Raw genomic sequence first — 18,618 nt, forward strand, 5'->3', positions numbered from 1 at the left:
TTCTCTGGGGACCTGGATTTGAATCCCACTGCAGCAGGTGGTGGAATTTGCTTTCAATATAAATTATGAATTAAAAGTCTAATAGTGACCTTGAAACCATTGTTGTAAAACCCCAACTTATTCACTAATGTCCTTTAGGGAAGTCAATCTGCTGTGTTAACCTGGCCTACATGTGACTCCAAACCCATGGCAATGTGGTTGACTTTTAAATGCCCTCTGAACAAAGGCAACTAGGGATGAGTAATAAATGTTGGCCTGACCAGCAACACCCACATCCCATGAACGAATGAAAGAAAAATGTTGCTGCTCATTGTGAGGCTGCAGGATAGTACAGAGATGTTGGTGCACTCGGTCTGTGCAATACTTTGACATATTGTTCATGGACTGAGTTCATGTGTGTTTTTCCTCACTGAGAATACAGGAGTTAAGTGTCTAGCTTTTCAGTTGTGTCATAATCGTTTCTTTCTATGAGGGGAAAAGGCTGAATCATCTATTATTTGCAAAGTATTTCATTGTACCAAATGCATAGATAGAAATAATCCACATGATTGTTTATAAAAGTACAGTACACACATAGAATTTAACAATTCATTTTAGAATTATGCCTTCATATCATGGTCTCAGAAAATCAGTTGTGCACGTATAGAATTATTACACCTTACAAAAGATGTCTGGAAATGAGATTTAATTGTCCATTTTTACTTCCTCCTCATCTTTCCTCTCATATTTTCCACTCTCCAGTTTCTGTGCCGCTTGGCCAGGATTTAGCCGGGGACTGGTTGTTGTATCCGAGGTGATGTTGACGGGCACAGTTTGTTCATTCACAGCTGGCAGTGCCAGGCGTGGGGCTTGAACCTTTAACCGACCGTCCTGTGACAAACAGCAGTTAAGAGCTTCAGCATCGACATCTTCTGGCAGCTGAAATTCTCTCCGGAACTCTTCATATTTGTAGCTGGAAGAGCCGCTGCTATCATCACTCTTCTTCTCGTGTTTTCCTGTCACCAGCACTTTTCTTCCAAGTACTTTCACATTCAGTTCTTCTGGGGAGAATCTTTGGACATCCAGGGACAGAGAAAAGCCATCTCCCTCTTTGTCCTCTGGTTGTCTTTTACCATTTTCATTATCATCAGGTTTGTTGTCCTGATTTCTTGCTTTTTCCTCCAAAAATTCTTTTGTCAGCTCCTCAAGAACTCGCTCCATGAAGTTCATGCTCTTTCTCGCTTCTTCCACCTGTTTCCATGTGTTGCATTCAAGCGGCTCACAGACCCTGTGTGGAACAGGCCACATTGTGTACACAGGCTGCTGGCACAGACGTGAAGGGTGGAAAGCCCGACAGCTCAGCATTGACTCTGCCTCTTCTCTCACTTCTCTCAAACCGACTGATGTGAACTCCCAGTCTTCAGTCTCTGATCTGCTGCAGCACTCAGAACACACGCCTTATATATTCTACTCCCAGAAACCCAGACATTTCCAGAATGAACTAAACTTTGCTGGGTTTGTGACACGTGAGCTGAAAATAAATGACGTCTCATCCCAGCCTTGCTTTAATCAAGAATGACTCGGCTCAGTGACACCCACTGGAGCCGTTCCAGAGACTTCTGGAATGTACTCAGCCAATGAGGGACAGATGGGAGGAGCATTGTTAATGATTGACAGCCTCACAGAAGGCAGAGCAAGTGTAAACATGAGATTTATTGAGAATAAGATGCGTTTAACTGAATGAAATTTGAACAGATATTATGAGAGAATGAGGACTCAGTCTTTTTCTTTCGAGTTTTGCTGTTTTCATTGATTTCTGAGATGTTGACCTGACATCTCTCAATGAAAAAGAGTGAAATTCAAATCAGTTTTGTATAAGTGAATTTCAGATTGAGGCAATAGTTCCATTCTAATCCTAATTATATAGGTTTAAAAACAGAATAGGTTTTATAAAGCTACTGTGTACTTCATTATTACTAATGCTTATTGTCCATTATTTACTTTGATATAAGATTTGCAAATGTAGAAAATTAATAATGAATTATTGAGCGGTCCAGAATATTCTGCTCAAAATGAGGCCATTCGGCCCACCACATCTATGTCAGGTCTTTGAAAGTGCTATCCACTTACTCCCGACTCCCCTGCTCTTTCGCCAAAACTCTGCAAATTATTTCATTGCAGATATATATCCTTTACCATTTTGAAAGTTGCCATTGAAACTAGCCTTTCACTTTTTCGATTCCAGTATCAAAAAGCAACACAAATGAAAACTGCTCATCTTCCCTCTGGTCTCTTCACTGAAAAAATCAACATTGACAACGCATTATTGATAAAATGTAGCAATGTTTTAATTTTCTATTGTTTTATATTAAATTGATGAATATGAAGGCCCACCCTATTAATGTTGTTGCAGAGTTCCCAACATCATAACTTCCTAAATTGGTAAATGACAGCTTCCATCACTCACAAGAGTCTCCTATGAACTGCAACATAAATCTTTATTCTCAGGTGAGTATTGGCAGCATTACGATCAAATAGATTCCAGGTTCAGTATAAGTTCATAGACTGGATTTACATTTTTACACCATTTAACATCTTAACTAATAAATAAGCTGTGCCATTGCCCATATATTCCACAACCTGTGATACGATTGTTGATGTTTCCCAATGCCCAGCATCAAAATAAACACACGAGCTGTTTGTCCACCAGTATCATAGAGTAAATTTGAAGCAGGAATATAACTTCTATCTGGCACTGCAAGAAATATTACGCACCATACTGATACAGTAAGATACAGGTCCCTTATCGAAACGTGTAAGATTCTTTTGAGCTTGACAGGGTAGATGCTGGGAGGACTTTCCCCCTCATGGGGACATAAAACATTAGGAGGCACTTTAAAAATAAGAGGTCATCCATTTATGATGGAGATGCAGAGATATTTCATCTCTCAGAGGACGTTAGCGATTGGAACTCTCTTCCACAGTGAGCAGTGGAGCTGGGTCTTTTAGAATATTCAAGGCTGTTAGGCAGATTTTTGATTGACTGTGCAGTCAATGGTTATGGGGGGAGGAAGACAGGAAGGTGGAATTCTGGCCAGAATTAGGTAAACATTGATCTAATTGAATGGCGAAGGAGGCTTGAGGGGCTGAATGGCCTAAACCCTTTGATTGACAATGGAGTCAAGTGTTATGTGGGGCTGGTTGTAAAGTGGAGCTTAGGCCACAATCAGATCAGTCATGACCTAATTGAATGCTGAAGGAGGCTCAAGGCGCAGAATGGCCGACACCTGTTCCAACTCTTTATGTTCTTATAATCAGGGGTACAGGATCAGTAATATTATTTCACTGAGAGTTTATATAAGTTGCTTACAATGCAAGTAACTTTGCTATTCCTCTCAGTTATTTAAACTGAACAGGTAACCACAATGAAAGAGGTTTGCATCATCCAGTAATTGAGTGGTGCCCAGTCTGGTGTCTGTGTTGGAAGACAAGCTGTTGTTGCTGCTCATTGTGAGGCTGCAGGGTCACACAGAGATTTGGTGCACTGGGTCTGTGCAATAGTTTGATATACGGATTACTGGACTTAGTTCTCTCTGTGTTGGAAGACAAACTGGAGCACAAGAGGGAGGTGATGGTGTGGTGGTATTGTTGTTGGGCTAGCAATCCAGCAATGTAATTCTCTGGGGACCTGGATTTGAATCCCACTGCAGCAGGTGGTGGAATTTGCTTTCAATATAAATTATGAATTAAAAGTCTAATAGTGACCTTGAAACCATTGTTGTAAAACCCCAACTTATTCACTAATGTCCTTTAGGGAAGTCAATCTGCTGTGTTAACCTGGCCTACATGTGACTCCAAACCCATGGCAATGTGGTTGGCTTTTAAATGCCCTCTGAACAAAGGCAACTAGGGATGAGTAATAAATGTTGCCCTGACCAGCAACACCTACATCCCATGAACGAATAAAACAAAATGTTGCTGCTCATTGTTAGGCTGCAGGATAGTACAGAGATGTTGGTGCACTCGGTCTGTGCAATACTTTGACATATTGTTCATGGACTGAGTTCATGTGTGTTTTTCCTCAATGAGAATACAGGAGTTAAGTGTCTAGCTTTTCAGTTGTGTCATAATCGTTTCTTTCTATGAGGGGAAAAGGCTGAATCATTATTATTTCCAAAGTATTCATTGTACCAAATGCATAGATAGAAATAATCCACATGATTGTTTATAAAAGTACAGTACACACATAGAATTTAACAATTCATTTTAGCATTATGCCTTCATATCATGGTCTCAGAAAATCAGTTGTGCACGTATAGAATTATTACACCTTACAAAAGATGTCTGTAAATGAGATTTAATTGTCCATTTTTACTTCCTCCTCATCTTTCCTCTCATATTTTCCACTCTCCAGTTTCTGTGCCGCTTGGCCAGGATTTAGCCGGGGACTGGTTGTTGTATCCGAGGTGATGTTGACGGGCACGGTTTGTTCATTCACAGCTGGCAGTGCCAGGCGTGGGGCTTGAACCTTTAAGCGACCGTCCTGTGACAAACAGCAGTTAAGAGCTTCAGCATCGACATCTTCTGGCAGCTGAAATTCTCTCCGGAACTCTTCATATTTGTAGCTGGAAGAGCCGCTGCCATCATCACTCTTCTTCTCGTGTTTTCCTGTCACCAGCACTTTTCTTCCAAGTACTTTCACATTCAGTTCTTCTGGGGAGAATCGCTGGATATCCAGGGACAGAGAAAAGCCATCTCCCTCCTTGTCCTCTGGTTGTCTTTTACCATTTTCATTATCATCAGGTTTGTTGTCCTGATTTCTTGGTTTTTCCTCCCAAAATTCTTTTGCCAGCTCCTCAAGAACTCGCTCCATGAAGTTCATGCTCTTTCTCGCTTCTTCCATCTGTTTCCACGTGTTGCATTCAAGTGGCTCACAGACTCCATGTGGAACAGGCCACAATGTGTACACAGGCTGCTGGCACAGACGTGAAGGGTGGAAAGCCTGACAGCTCAGCATTTCTCTGCCTCTTCTCTCACTTCTCTCAAACCGACTGATGTGAACTCCCAGTCTTCAGTCTCTGATCTGCTGCAGCACTCAGAACACACGCCTTATATATTCTACTCCCAGAAACCCAGACATTTCCAGAATGAACTAAACTTTGCTGGGTTTATAACACGTGAGCTGAAAATAAATGACGTCTCATGCCAGCATTGCTTTTAACAAGAATGACTCGGCTCAGTGACACCCACTGGAGCCGTTCCAGAGACTTCTGGAATGTACTCAGCCAGTGAGGGACAGATGGGAGGAGCATTGTTAATGATTGACAGCCTCACAGAAGGCAGAGCAAGTATAAACATGAGATTTTTTGAGAATAAGGTGCGTTTAACTGAATGAACTTTGAACAGATATTATGAGAGAATGAGGACTCAGTCTTTTTCTTTCGAGTTATGCTGTTTTCATTGATTTCTGAGATGTTGAAGTGACATCTATCAATGAAAAAGAGTGAATTTCAAATCAGTTTTGTATAAGTGAATTTCAGATTGAGGCAATAGTTCCGTTCTAATCCTAATTATATAGGTTTAAAAACAGAATAGGTTTTATAAAGCTACTGTGTACTTCATTATTACTAATGCTTATTGTCCATTATTTACTTTGATATAAGATTTGCAAATGTAGAAAATTAATAATGAATTATTGAGAGGTCCAGAATATTCCGCTCAAAATGAGGCCATTCGGCCCACCACATCTATGTCAGGTTTTTGAAAGTGCTATCCACTTACTCCCGACTCCCCTGCTCTTTTGCCAAAACTCTGCAAATTATTTCATTGCAGATATATATCCTTTTCCATTTTGAAAGTTGCCATTGAAACTAGCCTTTCACTTTTTCCATTCCAGTAACAAAAAACAACACAAATGAAAACTGCTCATCTTCCCTCTGGTCTCTTCACTGAAAACATCAACATTGACAACACATTATTGATAAAATGTAGCAATGTTTTAATTTTCTATTGTTTTATATTAAATTGATGAATATGAAGGCCCACCCTATTAATGTTGTTGCAGAGTTCCCAACATCATAACTTCCTAAATTGGTAAATGACAGCTTCCATCACTCACAAGAGTCTCCTATGAACTGCAACATAAATCTTTATTCTCAGGTGAGTATTGGCAGCATTACGATCAAATAGATTCCAGGTTCAGTATAAGTTCATAGACTGGATTTACATTTTTACACCATTTAACATCTTAACTAATAAATAAGCTGTGCCATTGCCCATATATTCCACAACCTGTGATACGATTGTTGATGTTTCCCAATGCCCAGCATCAAAATAAACCCACGAGCTGTTTGTCCAGCAGTATCATAGAGTAAATTTGAAGCAGGAATATAACTTCTATCTGGCACTGCAAGAAATATTACGCACCATACTGATACAGTAAGATACTGGTCCCTTATCGAAACGTGTAAGATTCTTTTGGGCTTGATAGGGTAGAAGCTGAGAGGATGTTCCCCGTCATGGGGACATAAAAAATTAGGAGTCACTTTAAAAATAAGAGGTCTGCCATTTATGATGGAGATGCAGAGACATTTCATCTCTCAGAGGGACGTTAGCGATTGGAACTCTCTTCAAAAGTGAGCAGTAGAGCTGTGTCTTTGAGAATATTCAAGGCTGTTAGACAGATTTTTGATTGACTATGGAGTCAATGGTTATGGGGGGGAAGACAGGAAGATGGAATTCCGGCCAGAATTAGGTAAACATTGATCTAATTGGATGGCAAAGGAGGCTTGAGAGGCTGAATGGCCTAAACCCTTTGATTGACAATGGAGTCAAGTGTTATGGGGGGCAGGTTGTAAAGTGGAGCTTAGGCCACAATCAGATCAATCATGACCTAATTGAATGGTGAAGGAGGCTCAAGGGGCAGAATGGCCGACACCTGTTCCAACTCTTTATGTTCTTATATTCAGGGGTACAGGATCAGTAATATTATTTCACTGAGAGTTTATATAAGTTGCTTACAATGCAAGTAACTTTGCTTTTCCTCTCAGTTATTTAAACTGAACAGGTAACCACAATGAAAGAGGTTTGCATCATCCATTGATTGAGTGGTGCCCAGTCTGGTGTCTGTGTTGGAAGACAAGCTGTTGATGCTGCTCATTGTGAGGCTGCAGGGTCATACAGAGATTTGGTGCACTGGGTCTGTGCAATAGTTTGATATATGGATTACTGGACTTAGTTCTCTCTGTGTTGGAAGACAAGCTGGAGCACAAGAGTGAGGAGATGGTGTGGTGCTATTGTTGCTGGACTTGCAATCCAGAGACACGGTGCAATTCTCTGGGGACCTGGGTTTGAATTCCACTGAAGCAGGTGGTGGAATTTGCTTTCAATAAAAAATTGGAATTAAGAGTCTAATAGTGACCTTGAAACCATTGCTGTAAAACCCAGATTGCTCACTAATGTCCTTTAGGGAAGTCAATCTGCTGTGTTTACCTGGCCTACATGTGACTCCAAACCCATGGCCAAGTGGTTGGCTTTTAAATGCCCTCTGAACAAAGGCAACTAGGGATGAGTAATAAATGTTGGCCTGACCAGCAACACCCACATCCCATGAACGAATAAAAGAAAAATGTTGCTGTTCATTGTGAGGCTGAAGGATAATACAGAGATGTTGGTGCACTCGGTCTGTGCAATACTTTGACATATTGTTCATGGACTGAGTTCATGTGTGTTTTTCCTCAATGAGAATACAGGAGTTAATTGTCTAGCTTTTCAGTTGTGTCATAATCGTTTCTTTCTATGAGAGGAAAAGGCTGAATCATCACTATTATTTCCAAGGTATTTATTGTACCAAGTGCATAGATAAAAATAATCCACATGATTGTTTATAAAAGTACAGTACACACATAGAATTTAACAATTCATTTTAGAATTATGCCTTCATATCATGGTCTCAGAAAATCAGTTGTGCACGTATAGAATTCTTACACCTTACAAAAGATGGCTGTAAATGAGATTTAATTGTCCATTTTTACTTGCTTCTCATCTTTCCTCTCATATTTTCCACTCTCCAGTTTCTGTGCCTCTTGGTCAGGATTTATCCGGGGACTGGCTGTTGTATCCGAGGTGATGTTGATGGGCACAATTCGTTCATTCACAGCTGGCAGTGCCAGGCGTGGGGCTTGAACCTTTAACCGACCGTCCTGTGACAAACAGCAGTTAAGAGCTTCAGCATCGACATCTTCTGGCAGCTGAAATTCTCTCCTGAACTCTTCATATTTGTAGCTGGAAGAGCCGCTGCCATCATCACTTTTCTTCTCGTGTTTTCCTGTCACCAGCACTTTTCTTCCAAGTACTTTCACATTCAGTTCTTCTGGGGAGAATCGCTGGACATCCAGGGACAGAGAAAAGCCATTTCCCTCCTTGTCCTCTGAAAGTCTTTTGCCTTCTTCATTATCATCAGGTTTGTTGTCCTGATTTCTTGCTTTTTCCTCCAAAAATTCTTTTGTCAGCTCCTCAAGAACTCGCTCCATGAAGTTCATGCTCTTTCTCGCTTCTTCCACCTGTTTCCATGTGTTGCATTCAAGCGGCTCACAGACCCTGTGTGGAACAGGCCACATTGTGTACACAGGCTGCTGGCACAGACGTGAAGCGTGGAAAGCCCGACAGCTCAGCATTGTCTCTGCCTCTTCTCTCACTTCTCTCAAACCGACTGATGTGAACTCCCAGTCTTCAGTCTCTGATCTGCTGCAGCACTCAGAACACACGCCTTATATATTCTACTCCCAGAAACCCAGACATTTCCAGAATGAACTAAACTTAGCTGGGTTTATGACATTGGAGCTGAAAATAAATGATGTCTCATCCCAGCCTTGCTTTAATCAAGAATGACTCGGCTCAGTGACACCCACTGGAGCCGTTCCAGAGACTTCTGGAATGTACTCAGCCAATGAGGGACAGATGGGAGGAGCATTGTTAATGATTGACAGCCTCACAGAAGGCAGAGCAAGTGTAAACATGAGATTTTTTGAGAATAAGATGCGTTTAACTGAATGAACTTTGAACGGATATTATGAGAGAATGAGGACTCAGTCTTTTTCTTTCGAGTTTTGCTGTTTTCATTGATTTCTGAGATGTTGACGTGACATCTCTCAATGACAAAGAGTGAAATTCAAATCAGTGTTGTAAAAGTGAAGTTCAGATTGAGGCAATAGTTCCGTTCGAATCTTAATTATATAGGTTTAAAAACAGAATAATTACATATAAAGCTGCTGTGTACTTCATTATTACTAAAGCATGTTGTTCATTAATTACTTTGATATAAGATTTGCAAATGTAGAAAATTAATAATGAATTATTGAGAGGTCCAGAATATTCTGCTCAAAATGAGGCCATTCGGCCCACCTCATCTATGTCAGGTCTTTGAAAGTGCTATCCACTTACTCCCGACTCCCCTGCTCTTTCGCCAAAACTCTGCAAATTCTTTCATTGCAGATATATATCCTTTACCATTTTGAAAGTTGCCATTGAAACTAGCCTTTCACTTTTTCCATTCCAGTAACAAAAAACAACACAAATGAAAACTGCTCATCTTCCCTCTGGTCTCTTCACTGAAAACATCAACATTGACAACACATTATTGATAAAATGTAGCAATGTTTTAATTTTCTATTGTTTTATATTAAATTGATGAATATGAAGGCCCACCCTATTAATGTTGTTGCAGAGTTCCCAACATCATAACTTCCTAAATTGGTAAATGACAGTTTCCATCACTCACAAGAGTCTCCTATGAACTGCAACATAAATCTTTATTCTCAGGTGAGTATTGGCAGCATTACGATCAAATAGATTCCAGGTTCAGTATAAGTTCATAGACTGGATTTACATTTTTACACCATTTAACATCTTAACTAATAAATAAGCAGTGCCATTGCCCATATATTCCACAACCTGTGATAAGATTGTTGATGTTTCCCAATGCCCAGCATCAAAATAAACCCACGAGCTGTTTGTCCACCAGTATCATAGAGTAAATTTGAAGCAGGAATATAACTTCTATCTGGCACTGCAAGAAATATTACGCACCATACTGATACAGTAAGATACTGGTCCCTTATCGAAACGTGTAAGATTCTTTTGGGCTTGATAGGGTAGAAGCTGAGAGGATGTTCCCCGTCATGGGGACATAAAAAATTAGGAGTCACTTTAAAAATAAGAGGTCTGCCATTTATGATGGAGATGCAGAGGCATTTCATCTCTCAGAGGGACGTTAGCGATTGGAACTCTCTTCAAAAGTGAGCAGTAGAGCTGTGTCTTTGAGAATATTCAAGGCTGTTAGACAGATTTTTGATTGACTGTGGAGTCAATGGTTATGGGGGGTGAAGACAGGAAGGTGGAATTCTGGCCAGACTTAGGTAAACATTGATCTAATTGGATGGCAAAGGAGGCTTGAGAGGCTGAATGGCCTAAACCCTTTGATTGACAATGGAGTCAAGTGTTATGGGGGGCAGGTTGTAAAGTGGAGCTTAGGCCACAATCAGATCAGTCATGACCTGATTGAATGGTGAAGGAGGCTCAAGGGGCAGAATGGCCGACACCTGTTCCAACTCTTTATGTTCTTATATTCAGGGGTACAGGATCAGTAATATTATTTCACTGAGAGTTTATATAAGTTGCTTACAAAGCAAGTAACTTTGCTTTTCCTCTCAGTTATTTAAACTGAACAGGTAACCACAATGAAAGAGGTTTGCATCATCCAGTGATTGAGTGGTGCCCAGTCTGGTGTCTGTGTTGGAAGACAAGCTGTTGTTGCTGCTCATTGTGAGGCTGCAGGGTCATACAGAGATTTGGTGCACTAGGTCTGTGCAATAGTTTGATATATGGATTACTGGACTTAGTTCTCTCTGTGTTGGAAGACAAGCTGGAGCACAAGAGTGAGGAGATGGTGTGGTGCTATTGTTGCTGGACTTGCAATCCAGAGACACAGTGCAATTCTCTGGGGACCTGGATTTGAATCCCACTGAAGCAGGTGGTGGAATTTGCTTTCAATATAAATTATGAATTAAAAGTCTAATAGTGACCTTGAAACCATTGTTGTAAAACCCCAACTTATTCACTAATGTCCTTTAGGGAAGTCAATCTGCTGTGTTAACCTGGCCTACATGTGACTCCAAACCCATGGCAATGTGGTTGGCTTTTAAATGCCCTCTGAACAAAGGCAACTAGGGATGAGTAATAAATGTTGGCCTGACCAGCAACACCCACATCCCATGAACGAATAAAACAAAATGTTGCTGCTCATTGTTAGGCTGCAGGATAATACAGAGATGTTGGTGCACTCGGTCTGTGCAATACTTTGACATATTGTTCATGGACTGAGTTCATGTGTGTTTTTCCTCAATGAGAATACAGGAGTTAAGTGTCTAGCTTTTCAGTTGTGTCATAATCGTTTCTTTCTATGAGGGGAAAAGGCTGAATCATCACTATTATTTCCAAAGTATTTATTGTACCAAATGCATAGATAGAAATAATCCACATGATTGTTTATAAAAGTACAGTACACACATAGAATTTAACAATTCATTTTAGCATTATGCCTTCATATCATGGTCTCAGAAAATCAGTTGTGCACGTATAGAATTATTACACCTTACAAAAGATGTCTGTAAATGAGATTTCATTGTCCATTTTTACTTCCTCCTCATCTTTCCTCTCATATTTTCCACTCTCCAGTTTCTGTGCCGCTTGGCCAGGATTTAGACGGGGACTGGTTGTTGTATCCGAGGTGATGTTGACGGGCACGGTTCGTTCATTCACAGCTGGCAGTGCCAGGCGTGGGGCTTGAACCTTTAACCGACCGTCCTGTGACAAACAGCAGTTAAGAGCTTCAGCATCGACATCTTCTGGCAGCTGAAATTCTCTCCGGAACTCTTCATATTTGTAGCTGGAAGAGCCGCTGCCATCATCACTCTTCTTCTCGTGTTTTCCTGTCACCAGCACTTTTCTTCCAAGTACTTTCACATTCAGTTCTTCTGGGGAGAATCGCTGGACATCCAGGGACAGAGAAAAGCCATCTCCCTCCTTGTCCTCTGGTTGTCTTTTACCATTTTCATTATCATCAGGTTTGTTGTCCTGATTTCTTGGTTTTTCCTCCCAAAATTCTTTTGCCAGCTCCTCAAGAACTCGCTCCATGAAGTTCATGCTCTTTCTCGCTTCTTCCATCTGTTTCCACATGTTGCATTCAAGTGGCTCACAGACTCCATGTGGAACAGGCCACAATGTGTACACAGGCTGCTGGCACAGACGTGAAGGGTGGAAAGCCCGACAGCTCAGCATTGTGTCTGCCTCTTCTCTCACTTCTCTCAAACTGACTGATGTGAACTCCCAGTCTTCAGTCTCTGATCTGCTGCAGCACTCAGAACACACGCCTTATATATTCTACTCCCAGAAACCCAGACATTTCCAGAATGAGCTAAACTTTGCTGGGTTTATAACACGTGAGCTGAAAATAAATGACGTCTCATGCCAGCCTTGCTTTAAACAAGAATGACTCGGCTCAGTGACACCCACTGGAGCCGTTCCAGAGACTTCTGGAATGTACTCAGCCAGTGAGGGACAGATGGGAGGAGCATTGTTAATGATTGACAGCCTCACAGAAGGCAGAGCAAGTATAAACACGAGATTTTTTGAGAATAAGATGCGTTTAACTGAATGAACTTTGAACAGATATTATGAGAGAATGAGGGCTCTCTTTTTCTTTCGAGTTTTGCTGTTTTCATTGATTTCTGAGATGTTGAAGTGACATCTATCAATGAAAAAGAGTGAAATTCGAATCAGTTTTGTAAAAGTGAATTTCAGATTGAGGCAATAGTTCCGTTCTAATCCTAATTATATAGGTTTAAAAACAGAATAGGTTTTATGAAGCTACTGTGTACTTCATTATTACTAAAGCTTATTGTCCATTATTTACTTTGATATGAGATTTGCAAATGTAGAAAATTAATAATGAATTATTGAGAGGTCCAGAATATTCCGCTCAAAATGAGGCCATTCGGCCCACCACATCTATGTCAGGTTTTTGAAAGTGCTATCCACTTACTCCCGACTCCCCTGCTCTTTCACCAAAACTCTGCAAATTATTTCATTGCAGATATATATCCTTTACCATTTTGAAAGTTGCCATTGAAACTAGCCTTTCACTTTTTCCATTCCAGTAACAAAAAACTACACAGATGAAAACTGCTCATCTTCCCTCTGGTCTCTTCACTGAAAACATCAACATTGACAACACATTATTGATAAAATGTAGCAATGTTTTAATTTTCTATTGTTTTATATTAAATTGATGAATATGAAGGCCCACCCTATTAATGTTGTTGCAGAGTTCCCAACATCATAACTTCCTAAATTGATAAATGACAGTTTCCATCACTCACAAGAGTCTCCTATGAACTGCAACATAAATCTTTATTCTCAGGTGAGTATTGGCAGCATTACGATCAAATAGATTCCAGGTTCAGTATAAGTTCATAGACTGGATTTACATTTTTACACCATTTAACATCATAACTAATAAATAAGCTGTGCCATTGCCCATATATTCCACAACCTGTGATACGATTGTTGATGTTTCCCAATGCCCAGCATCAAAATAAACACACGAGCTGTTTGTCCACCAGTATCATAGAGTAAATTTGAAGCAGGAATATAACTTCTATCTGGCACTGCAAGAAATATTACGCACCATACTGATACAGTAAGATACAGGTCCCTTATCGAAACGTGTAAGATTCTTTTGGGCTTGATAGGGTAGAAGCTGAGAGGATGTTCCCCGTCATGGGGACATAAAAAATTAGGAGTCACTTTAAAAATAAGAGGTCTGCCATTTACGATGGAGATGCAGAGACATTTCATCTCTCAGAGGGACGTTAGCGATTGGAACTCTCTTCAAAAGTGAGCAGTAGAGCTGTGTCTTTGAGAATATTCAAGGCTGTTAGACAGATTTTTGATTGACTGTGGAGTCAATGGTTATGGGGGGGGGAAGACAGGAAGGTGGAATTCTGGCCAGACTTAGGTAAACATTGATCTAATTGGATGGCAAAGGAGGCTTGAGAGGCTGAATGGCCTAAACCCTTTGATTGACAATGGAGGCAAGTGTTATGGGGGGGCAGGTTGTAAAGTGGAGCTTAGGCCACAATCAGATCAGTCATGACCTGATTGAATGGTGAAGGAGGCTCAAGGGGCAGAATGGCCGACACCTGTTCCAACTCTTTATGTTTTTATATTCAGGGGTACAGGATCAGTAATATTATTTCACTGAGAGTTTATATATGTTGCTTACAATGCAAGTAACTTTGCTTTTCCTCTCAGTTATTTAAACTGAACAGGTAACCACAATGAAAGAGGTTTGCATCATCCAGTAATTGAGTGGTGCCCAGTCTGGTGTCTGTGTTGGAAGACAAGCTATTGTTGCTGCTCATTGTGAGGCTGCAGGGTCATACAGAGATTTGGTGCACTGGGTCTGTGCAATAATTTGATATATGGATTACTGGACTTAGTTCTCTCTGTGTTGGAAGACAAACTGGAGCGCAAGAGGGAGGTGATGGTGTGGTGGTATTGTTGCTGGGCTAGCAATCCAGCAATGTAATTCTCTGGGGACCTGGATTTGAATCCCACTGCAGCAGGTGGTGGAATTTGCTTTCAATATAACTTATGAATTAAAAGTCTAATAGTGACCTTGAAACCATTGTTGTAAAACCCCAACTTATTCACTAATGTCCTTTAGGGAAGTCAATCTGCTGTGTTAACCTGGCCTACATGTGACTCCAAACCCATGGCAATGTGGTTGGCTTTTAAATGCCCTCTGAACAAAGGCAACTAGGGATGAGTAATAAATGTTGGCCTGACCAGCAACACCCACATCCCATGAACGAATGAAAGAAAAATGTTGCTGTTCATTGTGAGGCTGCAGGATAATACAGAGATGTTGGTGCACTGCGTCTGTGCAATACTTTGACATATTGTTCATGGACTGAGTTCATGTGTGTTTTTCCTCACTGAGAATACAGGAGTTAAGTGTCTAGCTTTTCAGTTGTGTCATAATCGTTTCTTTCTATGAGGGGATAAGGCTGAATCATCACTATTATTTCCAAAGTATTTATTGTACCAAATGCATAGATAGAAATAATCCACATGATTGTTTATAAAAGTACAGTACACACATAGAATTTAACACTTAATTTTAGCATTATGCCTTCATATCATGGTCTCAGAAAATCAGTTCTGCACGTAGAGAATTCTTACACCTTACAAAAGATGGCTGTAAATGAGATTTAATTGTCCATTTTTACTTGCTTCTCATCTTTCCTCTCATATATTCCACTCTCCAGTTTCTGTGCCTCTTGGTCAGGATTTATCCGGGGACTGGCTGTTGTATCCGAGGTGATGTTGGTGGGCACAATTCGTTCATTCACAGCTGGCAGTGCCAGGCGTGGGGCTTGAACCTTTAACCGACCGTCCTGTGACAAACAGCAGTTAAGAGCTTCAGCATCGACATCTTCTGGCAGCTGAAATTCTCTCCTGAACTCTTCATATTTGTAGCTGGAAGATCCGCTGTCATCATCACTCTTCTTCTCGTGTTTTCCAGTCACCAGCACTTTTCTTCCAAGTACTTTCACCTTCAGTTCTTCTGGGGAGAATCGCTGGACATCCAGGGACAGAGAAAAGCCATCTCCCTCCTTGTCCACTGATAGTCTTTTGCCTTCTTCATTACCATCAGGTCTGTTGTCCTGATTTCTTGCTTTTTCCTCCAAAAATTCTTTTGTCAGCTCCTCAAGAACTCGCTCCATGAAGTTCATGCTCTTTCTCGCTTCTTCTACCTGTTTCCATGTGTTGCATTCAAGCGGCTCACAGACCCTGTGTGGAACAGGCCACAATGTGTACACAGGCTGCTGGCACAGACGTGAAGGGCGGAAAGCCGGACAGCTCAGCATTGTCTCTGCCTCTTCTCTCACTTCTCTCAAACCGACTGATGTGAACTCCCAGTCTTCAGTCTCTGATCTGCTGCAGCACTCAGAACACCCGCCTTATATATGCTACTCCCAGAAACCCAGACATTTCCAGAATGAACTAAACTTTGCTGGGTTTATGACACGTGAGCTGAAAATAAATGACGTCTCATCCCAGCCTTGCTTTAAACAAGAATGTCTCGGCTCAGTGACACCCACTGGAGCCGTTGCAGAGACTTCTGGAATGTACTCAGCCAGTGAGGGACAGATGGGAGGAGCATTGTTAATGATTGACAGCCTCACAGAAGGCAGAGCAAGTGTAAACATGAGATTTTTTGAGAATAAGATGCGTTTAACTGAATGAACTTTGATCAGATATTATGCGAGAATGAGGATTCAGTCTTTTTCTTTCGAGTTTTGCTGTTTTCATTGATTTCTGAGATGTTGAAGCGACATCTATCAATGAAAACGAGTAAAATTCAAATCAGTTTTGTAAAAGTGAAGTTCAGATTGAGGCAATACTTCCGTTCTAATCCTAATTATATATGTTTAAAAACAGAATAGTTACATATAGAGCTGCTGTGTACTTCATTATTACTAAAGCATGTTGTTCATTATTTACTTTGATATAAGATTTGCAAATGTAGAAAATTAATAATGAATTATTGAGAGGTCCAGAATATTCCAGCTCAAAATGAGGCCGTTCGGTGCACCACATCTATGTCAGGTTTTTGAAAGTGCTATCCACTTACTCCCGACTCCCCTGCTCTTTTGCCAAAACTCTGCAAATTATTTCGTTGCAGATATATATCCTTTTCCATTTTGAAAGTTGCCATTGAATCTACCCTTTCACTTCTTCCATTCCAGTAACAAAAAACAACACAAATGAAAATTGCTCATCTTCCCTCTGGTCTCTTCACTGAAAACATCAACATTGACAACACATCATTGATAAAATGTAGCAATGTTTTAATTTTCTATTGTTTTATATTAAATTGATGAATATGAAGGCCCACCCTATTAATGTTGTTGCAGAGTTCCCAACATCATAACTTCCTAAATTGGTAAATGACAGTTTCCATCACAAGCGCCTCCTATGAACTGCAACATAAATCTTTATTCTCAGGTGTGTATTGGCAGCATTACGATCAAATGGATTCCAGGTTCAGTATAAGTTCAAAGACTGGATTTTCATTCTTACCCTATTTAACATTTTAACTAATAAATAAGCTGTGGCATTGCCCATGTATTCCACAACCTGTGATACGATTGTTGATGTTTCCCAATGCCCAGCATCAAAATAAACACACGAGCTGTTTGTCCAGCAGTATCATAGAGTAAATTTGAAGCAGGAATTTAACTTCTATCTGGCACTGCAAGAAATATTACGCACCATACTGATGCAGTAAGATACAGGTCCCTTATCGAAACGTGTAAGATTCTTTTGGGCTTGATAGGGTAGAAGCTGAGAGGATGTTCCCCCTCATGGGGACATAAAAAATTAGGAGGCACTTTAAAAATAAGAGGTCTGCCATTTATGATGGAGATGCAGAGACATTTCATCTCTCAGAGGGACGTTAGCGATTGGAACTCTCTTCCACAGTGAGCAGTAGAGCTGTGTCTTTGAGAATATTCAAGGCTGTTAGACAGATTTTTGATTGACTGTGGAGTCAATGGTTAAGGGGGGGGAAGACAGGAAGGTGGAATTCTGGCCAGAATTAGGTAAACATTGATCTAATTGGATGGCGAAGGATGCTTGAGGGGCTGAATGGCGTAAACCCATTGATTGACAATGGAGTCAAGTGTTATGGGGGGCAGGTTGTAAAGTGGAGCTTAGGCCACAATCAGATCAGTCATGACCTGATTGAATGCTGAAGGAGGCTCAAGGGGCAGAATGGCCGACACCTGTTCCAACTCTTTATGTTCCTATATTCAGGGGTACAGGATCAGTAATATTATTTCACTGAGAGTTTATATATGTTGCTTACAATGCAAGTAACTTTGCTTTTCCTCTCAGTTATTTAAATTAAACAGGTAACCACGATGAAAGAGGTTTGCATCATCCAGTAATTGAGTGGTGCCCAGTCTGGTGTCTGTGTTGGAAGACAAGCTGTTGTTGCTGCTCATTGTGAGGCTGCAGGGTCATACAGAGATTTGGTGCACTGGGTTTGTGCAATAATTTGATATATGGATTACTGGACTTAGTTCTCTCTGTACTGGAAGACAAGCTGGAGCACAAGAGTGAGGAGATGGTGTGGTGCTTTTGTTGCTGGACTTGCAATCCAGAGACACAGTGCAATTCTCTGGGGACCTGGATTTGAATCCCATGGCAGCAGATGGTGGAATTTGCTTTCAATATAAATTATGAATTAAGAGTCTAATAGTGACCTTGAAACCATTGCTGTAAAACCCCAACTTATTCACTAATGTCCTTTAGGGAAGTCAATCTGCTGTGTTTACCTGGCCTATATGTGACTCCAAACCCATGGCAATGTGGTTGGCTTTTAAATGCCCTCTGAACAAAGGCAACTAGGGATGAGTAATAAATGTTGGCCTGACCAGCAACACCCACATCCCATGAACGAGTAAAACAAAATGTTGCTGTTCATTGTGAGGCTGCAGGATAATACAG

General features: G+C 40.8%; 5 protein-coding genes across 5 annotated transcripts; all 5 read right to left on the minus strand.

Annotated features, from left to right (window-relative positions):
- Positions 1–519: 519 nt before the first annotated feature.
- Positions 520–1,556, minus strand: LOC121269165 (heat shock protein beta-11-like). The gene has a single exon (XM_041173682.1). The coding sequence runs from the start codon at positions 1,342–1,344 to the stop codon at positions 685–687; it is 660 nt and encodes a 219-aa protein (XP_041029616.1). The 5' UTR covers positions 1,345–1,556; the 3' UTR covers positions 520–684.
- A 2,622-nt stretch (positions 1,557–4,178) lies between these two features.
- LOC121269146 (heat shock protein beta-11-like) lies at positions 4,179–5,150 on the minus strand. The gene has a single exon (XM_041173644.1). It carries the CDS (start codon positions 4,994–4,996, stop codon positions 4,337–4,339), a length of 660 nt encoding a protein of 219 aa, XP_041029578.1. The 5' UTR covers positions 4,997–5,150; the 3' UTR covers positions 4,179–4,336.
- A 2,652-nt stretch (positions 5,151–7,802) lies between these two features.
- LOC121269109 (heat shock protein beta-11-like) lies at positions 7,803–8,866 on the minus strand. The gene has a single exon (XM_041173573.1). It carries the CDS (start codon positions 8,652–8,654, stop codon positions 7,995–7,997), a length of 660 nt encoding a protein of 219 aa, XP_041029507.1. The 5' UTR covers positions 8,655–8,866; the 3' UTR covers positions 7,803–7,994.
- Positions 8,867–11,463: 2,597 nt separating this feature from the next.
- Positions 11,464–12,482, minus strand: LOC121269145 (heat shock protein beta-11-like). Its single transcript, XM_041173642.1, has one exon. The coding sequence runs from the start codon at positions 12,313–12,315 to the stop codon at positions 11,623–11,625; it is 693 nt and encodes a 230-aa protein (XP_041029576.1). The 5' UTR covers positions 12,316–12,482; the 3' UTR covers positions 11,464–11,622.
- A 2,637-nt stretch (positions 12,483–15,119) lies between these two features.
- Positions 15,120–16,025, minus strand: LOC121269175 (heat shock protein 30C-like). Its single transcript, XM_041173698.1, has one exon. It carries the CDS (start codon positions 15,969–15,971, stop codon positions 15,312–15,314), a length of 660 nt encoding a protein of 219 aa, XP_041029632.1. The 5' UTR covers positions 15,972–16,025; the 3' UTR covers positions 15,120–15,311.
- Between the last annotated feature and the right edge of the window lie 2,593 nt (positions 16,026–18,618).

Source organism: Carcharodon carcharias, chromosome 23 (assembly GCF_017639515.1).
Source record: "Carcharodon carcharias isolate sCarCar2 chromosome 23, sCarCar2.pri, whole genome shotgun sequence".
NCBI lineage: Eukaryota > Metazoa > Chordata > Chondrichthyes > Lamniformes > Lamnidae > Carcharodon > Carcharodon carcharias.

Bases quoted from the DNA above. Each gene is read 5' to 3' on its own strand.
- LOC121269165 (XM_041173682.1), bottom strand. From the start codon at position 1,344: ATGCTGAGCTGTCGGGCTTTCCACCCTTCACGTCTGTGCCAGCAGCCT.
- LOC121269146 (XM_041173644.1), bottom strand. From the start codon at position 4,996: ATGCTGAGCTGTCAGGCTTTCCACCCTTCACGTCTGTGCCAGCAGCCT.
- LOC121269109 (XM_041173573.1), bottom strand. From the start codon at position 8,654: ATGCTGAGCTGTCGGGCTTTCCACGCTTCACGTCTGTGCCAGCAGCCT.
- LOC121269145 (XM_041173642.1), bottom strand. From the start codon at position 12,315: ATGCTGAGCTGTCGGGCTTTCCACCCTTCACGTCTGTGCCAGCAGCCT.
- LOC121269175 (XM_041173698.1), bottom strand. From the start codon at position 15,971: ATGCTGAGCTGTCCGGCTTTCCGCCCTTCACGTCTGTGCCAGCAGCCT.